General features: G+C 42.3%; 1 protein-coding gene across 1 annotated transcript; it reads left to right on the top strand.

Annotated features, from left to right (window-relative positions):
• Positions 1-721: 721 nt before the first annotated feature.
• vwa1 (von Willebrand factor A domain containing 1) lies at positions 722-8,809 on the top strand. The gene is made up of 6 exons (XM_040013638.1): positions 722-1,118; positions 4,407-4,964; positions 5,894-6,217; positions 6,582-6,857; positions 7,053-7,328; positions 7,880-8,809. Exons 1-6 carry the CDS (start codon positions 1,034-1,036, stop codon positions 7,906-7,908), a joined length of 1,548 nt encoding a protein of 515 aa, XP_039869572.1. The 5' UTR covers positions 722-1,033; the 3' UTR covers positions 7,909-8,809.
• Positions 8,810-8,826: the final 17 nt, after the last annotated feature.

Genomic DNA, 8,826 nt, shown 5'->3' with positions numbered 1-8,826 from the left:
GTCAAAACTGATGCAATTATGAATGCAGAAAGGTACCATCAGATTTGGATCCACTATGCAACACAAGGCAGAAAAAATCTGATTAGTAGCAGCTTTATGACACCATGACAACCATAGAAAACACTCTGCCAAACCAGTAAAGGCATACCTGGATAGAAACACACAGTGGACTGGTCTCCACAGAGCCTGGAGCTCAACATTATTGAAGCAGTGTGATCACCTCGACAGAGAGCAGAACAAAAAGCAGCCAAGATCCAAAGAGGAGCTTTGGATGTCCTTCAAGACTTCTGGAGAAATATTCCTAAAGACTACTTAAAGAAATTACAAGGTTGACTCTTGAGGAATAGTGATAGTCTGAAAGGAAACCTTCTGAATGAACTGTTTTTAGGTTTTGTTTAATGTCTGTTTTAAAAAATTTTAAAAAAAATGAAGCGCTGAACATGATTTATTTTTACATTTGTAAAATGTAAAATAAAATTATTTTGACAGTTATAAAAATAAAAGGGCCTGGGTTTGTTTCCCTTAATAGTATTATTTTGTTACGGCGGTAATTAGGCTGCTTGACATCAAAATAACATAATCATTAAAGACCCCCCCTTTTAATAAAAAGATTTGGTTCCTCTTAGGCAAAAATCCATTCCGCTTTGCTTCGCAGTAAGACATCTTATTTTGAAAGTGTTCCCGGAATTTTTGGTTTCGCTTCGTGTCCCGAGCTCGGGCGAAGCGCGTTCGGGTTAATCAGGAGCGTCCAAACCTTACGCACGCAGTCTGGAAGTTTTCGCTCCAGTTTAAGTTTAACTCCCAGTGACTCCGGTTACAGACAGCGTGGTCATAGTCAGAGAAGAAGAAAGATAAGAAGCAAAATAAAAAAAGCCGGGCTGAATGTGACTCATACAGGCTGAATTATGCCTCTGCCTGTGATTTACTGACCCGGAGTGCGCTCCTCAGGCTGGATGTATGGTTGACTGAAGAAGTCCTAACATTTGTCCCACATATATATTTGCTTCCGTGGAGCTAACTCGTGAGAGTTCTGATGGAGGGCCACATGTTGTTTGCGTGGATGCTGATGTGTTTGCTCCTGCGGCCCTCGACCGCACAGAACAGCCCACCTGAAGGAGGTAAGCGCCGTTGATTCAGTGGAAACCAGTCTAATTATAATTATTTGCATTGCATAACAGGGGGGCGATAGCGACTAGCAGACAAAAACATTTTTTTTAAAAGAGGAAGATTACAAATAAAACAATGTGAGCCACAATAATCTGTAATTTTTGTAAATAAAGCGACTTAAAGCGTTGGTGCAACATAATAAAAGGAATACAGCTGGGCTCGGGGCGGATTAGGGTGGGGTTGACATTACACCAGTGTTCTCAGTAAAGTGGCATGACTCCAGGTATTGAATTATCTGTTGATGAAATCTTACAGCCAGGAGTAGCGACTTCATACAGTAGGGCTAGGGGCATGGGTGGGGGCACTCTGAGCGACCACGCAGGCATGCTGAGGATGGCTTCAGGTGCTCCCGGGAATTCTCAGGTTATTGTCAGTTGATGACATCTCAGGGCTTTACAACAGACTTCTAATAAGGGGAAGACCAAATAACCTCCAGGTCTGCTGGAAAAGGTTTTTTGTTTTTAAAGGATAATTATGGTTAATGTTAGTAGAACACAAGAGTGCAAAGAATGACAGATTTGATGCATCTTATGTTTTTTTTTTTTCTAAACATGCACAATAAGATGCTCCTCTTTATAAGCTGTTTTTAATTCTGATCAGTAACTGCTGATTTGCAGACTCCAAATCTAAACTAATCCTATCAGCTCGTATCATAGCAGTGCCTTTGTGCCATTCTGGCAAAGCTCATGACCGCAAAGTGACAGAGATTTCCCCAGGTGGTGATGGCACCAGCAGGTTTCTTAGTGAGAGTGGATATTTATGAGTGTCTGTAGTTAGGGATATGCTGATGCTTTGCTGTTCCATTTATAGGGATACGATGAGATAACTTGGTCTACGGTAATTGGGCTTTATATAAATGTACTTGCTGTTTTTACTCTAGTTAAATAAAGGTCTTATGTCTGTAACCTTTAACAACAGTTATAAATCACTAATAATTAACCATATGTCTAATAAAGGCTCCAAAAGTAAAGTTATACTATGCTCTAAACCCAGGATGTCAAACTTATTTTATGTTTACTTTGATGTGAGTGGGCCAGACCTGTGTAAAGACATTTAAGTCTATGTTTCAACCCCACCCCATGTCTTAATAGAAAAAGAAACGCAATTTCAAGAGAAATGTTGCTGTAGTGTAGCACATGAGAGAATTCTTGCAGCACTAACAAATAAATGTGTAACAAAGTTCTAGTAGTTCATTATCCAGACTGTCCTGTAAACAGAAAATCTGTTTTCTGACTGCGTGCCGATAGTAAAAAACAAAACAAAAAACCCCAGAAACTTATATAGTAGGTAGATTATTTTAGTGTGGTATAGAGATCTTTATCAGAAGGAAAAAGCTGTAAAACTTACATTTTAACAAATCCTGAATTAACGCTCTCCTTCCCATTTTCCAAAGCTGCCTAGTTTACTGCCCGATTCGGGCCCCCTGGGCTCTATGTTTGGCACCCCTGCTTTAGACCTTAGACTGTCTGAAAATGAAGTAGCTTATTGTATTGTATTATACTGAGGCAGTGCCTTGTACCTTCCAGAGACCAGTCATCAACCACTGGTAGCAATTCTGTGCCTTATATTTTTTGGCTGCTTCTGGTTGTTCCCATGTTACAAAGCGTCACCAGTGTGGGTAGCTCTGCATGTTTCTATTTTGCAGAGTTTCATGCTTCTCATGACAAAACCCCAATGGGGGATTTTTGCATTACGAGCTGCAGTCAAACCAGCGACACCACTACACTGCGAATGTAACGGTACGAAAACAAGGTCATTTAAAGAAAATGTGCAAAATTAGACAGGAATACCACTCAATTTTATTCATTTAAACTTCTATAGTGCTTTTCTACTCTTGCTCAAGCTTTATCTTTTTCATATCGTTCTCATCCCAACATACAACCTATTTAAATCTTCACTGTGTTTTTAGCCCAAAAAAACCCCCTCATAACATACTCATATGTTTTTGTAAGGTGCTCAGCCTGATCTGCTTGCTGTTTTACTCACGCTTCATTTTTCTCCATCACATCATTAGCTAAGATCTGTAGTGCATGCGATAACCCGAGACAGCATTCAACCACGGCAATAAAGAACGATAAAATGGCTCTCTCCAGCAGTAGGTCTGAAGATTAGGGCTGCCACCAACGATTATTTTGATAGTCGACGTAATCGCGACTAGTCGACTAATCGTGGCAGCCCTACTGAAGATAAAGGCGTACCTGCACAAACGCAGAGGTAAGGGGCTCCTATACGCAACAGCACTCTTGCTCCAAACAACAGTGATGTAAGGAATTCTTTAGGTTGATAGAGGGGAAAAAGGCAGCAAGCATGCAGGCTGGCATGTGTGCACACACGCTTGATTTGTGTGTATACATGCTTCGCTGCTCAGCTTTCAACACCTTGAAGCCTAGTCCACACCTCATGTCAAGCGTTGGACCTTGACATATTTAAAAAATGAGACACTGAATTACACGCCAATAACTGTATTTTCTGCAGAGTCATATATGTGTAGTCCAAAGTCTTCATCTTAAAAGTTTCTGATTTCTCGAGTGACGATTTTAACAGTAGGCAGGATTTCTTTTGGATCTGTGCACAATCTGTAGATCTGAAGCTAAGTTCTGCTTGTTGTGCTGCTGTTTCCTGCTCTGTATATGGTCATCCAGCATTCCTCTTCATCCCTCACATGAAACTGGCAGTACCCCCCAGCTTCATTCCTCTCCTTTTAACGCCTTTTATTTCCCTCGTCCCGCCTCCTTTCTCCACTCCCTCCCTCTCTCCCACCAGTACCCAGCACAGCTACTGTCATGCCTGTTCCTCTACTTTGGGCATTGTTGCTTCTGTTATAAGATATGCAAAATTAGGGAGTGGAGAAAAAAAAAATCCACCCGTAGCTTTGTGCTTGGATGCCTTTAATCCGTTATCCAACTTTTGAAGTTACAGTATCATGATGCCCACATCAGTTTTGTACTTCCTCTGTTTGTTTTACAGTCTTCTTATCTCCAAAACCACAGCCTATTTTGGGGTTTTTTGCTTTCTTCTGCTTTCATGTAAAACAAACAATTTTCTCTATAAGATTTGTTCACTGTGACACTGTTTTTTTCTCTCATAAAAACAGGATGGAAATGTGTGTAGAGGGAAGCACGAAAAAACCTGTGGAAAAAAAGAATCATAGAGAGAGTTGTTGGCGCAAGTCAGTAACTGATTCCGCCCGCCTGATATGCATATTAATGACTGTATTGATGTTTGTTGCTACTCCACAGTGCTGAACTGCTGTGAGGGGGACGTCCTCTTCTTGGTGGATTCCTCGGGGAGTGTGTCATCCTACGAGCACTCCCGAATGCTAGCCTTCCTGTCCGAGCTCATCTCCCCCTTTTCGCTGGGAGAGGACCAGGTAAGGGTAGGACTTCTGCAGGTGGGCACCGAACCACGTCTCGAGTTCGGCTTTGATAAATACAGCACCCAAAGCGGCCTTCAGGCCGCTTTGAAAACCATCAAGCCTCTCAGGGGGGACACCAACACAGTTGAGGCATTGAAAATGGTGAAGGAGAGGGTCCTGCGACCTGGAAAGGCTGGCGGCGCCCGGGAAAATCTCCCGAGGGTGCTAGTGTGGCTGACTGATGGGGTAAAACCAGGGGATGTGACTGGACCGATGGCCCAGCTTCGGGATGATGGTGTGGCCGTGCTGGTCGTGTCCACTGGCCATGGCAACTACCAGGTGTTGAGGCAGGTGGTGAGCCCACCTGTGGAGGACCACCTGCACTTTGTGGACATTGACGATATGAGCATCATCACAAAGGAATTCCGGGATGCCATTATTGGTGAGTACAGCATGGGTAGTGTCTTTATGTGTTGCAAATAAAAGATTTAAAGAATGAACAGATAATTAGAATTTGTTGTTGGACTGAACACAACACACATTCTGCTCAATAAAAAAATGTGTATCTGCACATGCCTGTACTACAGAGACTGGGAAAAATATTATTTATGATTGATCCTGACCAATTAAAGCTGGATTGCTCATACGCTTCAGTAGCTTTGAGAAACCCCCCTTCCATTCAAACAGCTACAATAACACTTATATCCTGCCTCAGTGATGTATTACATGTCTCTCTGTGCTTCTCCCTAATTCCACACATGCTCTTGAAGACAAGGAGACCAACTAGCCGGGACACTCTGTGTGCATGTGTATGAGTCCCTGTAATGAGATAGGCCAATCTATTAATGGATTAATGATTCAACATCTCTTTCTGCTCCATCCAACACTATGCCCAACATGACACACACACATATATATTTATATATAGAGACCTGGAAGATCAGCCATTTCTCTGGATGGATTAGGTAACTGCCATAACACTCACAAGGGTCACTACAGCATTTATACAACAGCTGTAAGATATGATGCATAATAGAAAATAGGGCTTGTGTAGAACAAGGTGGAATGCATCAGTCCTTGCTGGGTGCATAAGGATTTAATCACAGATATCAGTGCATCTGGGGAAATTGTTATTTTGTTGCAGGGTCTCACTGGGTTGGCTATTTCAGGTTGTCTCAGTGCTGTCGCTGTGAATGCATTTAGGTTTCAAAGTCTGGGAGTCTATGTGAGTAGCTGACCGAAGCCAAGGCATTTTTAGCACTCCTTCTGTCCTGTCACCATCATTTCTCCTCCTTTTTGAAAATTAAAAATGATAACTCAACCCCAACAACGTGTGCACGCGCTAACACGAGATCCTGCCGTCTCCAACAGAGATCATCCGCGCTGAACGAATTCACGTTCGAGACGTCTCCACCAGCTCCGCCACGCTGCAGTGGCGACCCGTTCTGTCCGGGTTGACGGGCCACTACGAGATCCTCTTCAAAGAACTTCGGAGAGGAGTCGGTGGGGTTGAGACCAGTAGGCCTGATGTATTCACTGGAGGACCTCCGTACCAGAGACTTACCCAGACTGCGGATTCCAGCACTGCCAGGTTAACTGGCCTGAAGCCTGACACCAACTATATCGCCATACTGAGACCAGAGTCCAACGAACAAGCCTTTAACGACCTCCATGTCACCTTCAGAACTAGACCAGGTTGAGTTCTCTCTATATATACGCTTGCTTTGCAAGTTGCACAAAACCTTTTCAGTGGTTTGCTATAAATATAAAAAGTCAAAGTTCTAATTTGCTTTTGCAGTCTCTCAAATTTAGGAATTTGCTCTTTTTATCTGTTCTGCATGCAACACTGTCAATTTTGTTGACATTCTGAATGAAATGTCTTTGTTATAGGCCCACGATAAGAAAATAAAAGCTAAATCCACTGCAATTAAAAAGCTTGTGTAAAAGATTTTATTTTGTGGTTCGGTGAAGAAGAAAAAATTCAAAGTGAAAATCATCATATTCTCCTCATATTTTTTCTGCTGCCTCAGCAATTGTTCTCGTCTCTCTTACACACCAGAGGTGCTGAGCCCAGCTGTGGTAACAGTTTCCGAGCCTGGACAAAGCAGTGTTCGGGTCAGCTGGGGTCCTCTCCAACCAGGGATGGTTGAGAGTTACTCTGTTGAGTATTCAGCCCTGCCCACGGGTAAAGTGCACTATGTCCAACTGAGTCGAAGTCAGAACTCTACTCTGCTCAGAAACCTCCAACCAGATACCACTTACTTGGTCACTGTTACTGCCAGGCACGCCTCAGGAAAGGAGAAAGCCATGTCTGTCAAAGTGTGCACTCAAGAAGGTGAGGTCAAATTAGGTCATAATCCCACTCCTTCATTGTCTTATTCATTCTGCATCCTAAATTCCAGATAATTGTAGTTCCGTTCAGTTCTGAAATGGTCAGTTCTCCTGCTGTTTTGTTTTTTTTGCTTCACTCCTTTATAGTTCTCTTTCCTTTTGAAATATAACCAAACTTTTGAATGGTCTCTGTCTCTAGTGACTCCAGCGCTGGCAGACCTCCAGTTGACTACAGTGGGTAGTGACTCAGTAGAGGTTGAATGGAACGGTGGCACATCTGGCTTGAGGGGCTACTGGCTCACCTGGGAGGGACAGCAAAGCTCTGCCCCTGGTCAGCGCTCCTCCCTCTACTTGCCACCCGACTCCCTCTCAACACGGCTCACGCACCTGCCCCCTTCGGCTAGAGTGTGCGTGTCACCCATTTACCGGACGGCACGGGGAGAGGGACTGTGTTGCACGGCACAGTTTCACTCAGGTGAGTGCGGGCCTGGTAGATTAAAAAGCACCAAGGAATTGAATTTTTTTTAAGTTAGTTGGTTAATATATTATGGATTAGTTTGAAGTTTTTCTACAAAACACTGAGGCCAAAAGAAAATTAAAAAATTATACAACGCAAAAACTCATGCACTATTTTGGTACAGTATCAAACCATGCATATAGTAGATTTCAATTAGTACCTCAGTAGAGCGGAGTTCACATAAGTCTTGTTTATTGAGATCAGACCATTGAAAAAAAACATCTTTCTCTGGGATCCTTTTCCTGGTTTAGGTGGGTAACCCACAGGCCTCACCAGCAACAGCTACTAAATATTAATAGTCTTTAAAATTACTTATTTAAATGTAATTTTGCACTGCAGCAAGCTCTGCAAGTGAAAGTTGCTCTGTATTGGGAGTGGAAGCAGAAATCACAGTTTTTAATTTTAATTCCTTAATAAATGCCCCATGTGTGCACTTTGTATGTAAGTTTGAGAGCTTAAAATGTATAAATACTAATATCTCAGCTGCTTCTTTCCTTCTTTTCCTTTAGATGCATTAGTGTATGGCTACCAATCATAGCACCCTGAGACTGCAACTGTACCTTACCAAACATGGAGGGACGAAGGCGAGAAGAATGCTGACTTTCATCCATAATTCTTTTCCCTGCCTTTCCCCTCTGTGGAAATCCTCCAGGAGTGACGTGTGGGTTGGCTTACCGAACACTCATGTGGAAGCTATGGACACTTAAGAGTAGTCGGGGGGGAAAAACAGCCACATGCTGACTGCAATCTGCGACACAAAGGAATAACTACTTTCCTGTTTTTATCTTCTCATCTGGTTTGCCCCTGTACTAAATGATGCTTCACATTAAGGACGTGCATTAAAGAAACATAATTTGTAGGTGTGTTTCGCAGCTACGGAGAAGGGTGTGATGGGAATGTTGAGGTTTTATGTGGCTTGTTTTGAAAAAGGGGTTTCCACCATATGCGGGCCATGTGTTCAAATCTGCTCCCTCCCCCAAATCCACATAACGCACAGAAAACATCTGATTTACATTTTTGATGAATGCAATGAATTCTGCTTCAGTTGACAATATTCAAAAGATTAAAGCTTTGGGCAGATTCAGTTACGATTGCTTTGACCTTTCAAGATATTATAAAAACACCAACCACGTGCTGAAAGTAGAGGGATGCTGTATATGATGTGCAGATCTGTGTAACTGAGAGTAGCCTTCTACCGATGTCTTGTACATCCAGTAATATTTATTAATCTGAAAATCATGCAAATATAAGAATCTATAACTTCTTCACAGACATGCTCTTTACATTTTAAGACTTTCTTTTATAGCTAGTCTCTGCTGCCCCCTACTGAAAAGATTACAGGCTTCTCTTTTACTGTATACTGAAAACATGTATTTTATGCTGACTGCCTTTGGAATTTAATACCAGCTTTCAATAAAGTCATTTTGTAATTTTGTTTACATATTTGGTTGTTTAT

Source organism: Simochromis diagramma, unplaced genomic scaffold, assembly GCF_900408965.1.
Source record: "Simochromis diagramma unplaced genomic scaffold, fSimDia1.1 OVJJ01000705.1, whole genome shotgun sequence".
Lineage (NCBI taxonomy): Eukaryota > Metazoa > Chordata > Actinopteri > Cichliformes > Cichlidae > Simochromis > Simochromis diagramma.
The sequence above is the reverse complement of the archived record's forward strand: the minus strand, read 5'-3'. Positions and strand labels throughout refer to the sequence as shown.

What these genes read in the sequence shown, in the direction of transcription:
- vwa1 (XM_040013638.1), top strand. Translation starts at nt 1,034, where the DNA reads ATGGAGGGCCACATGTTGTTTGCGTGGATGCTGATGTGTTTGCTCCTG. An exon ending in CACCTTCAGAACTAGACCAG is followed by an intron (nt 6,218 to 6,581) that starts GTTGAGTTCTCT and finishes CTTACACACCAG; the next exon opens with AGGTGCTGAGCCCAGCTGTG. An exon ending in CAAAGTGTGCACTCAAGAAG is followed by an intron (nt 6,858 to 7,052) that starts GTGAGGTCAAAT and finishes CTCTGTCTCTAG; the next exon opens with TGACTCCAGCGCTGGCAGAC.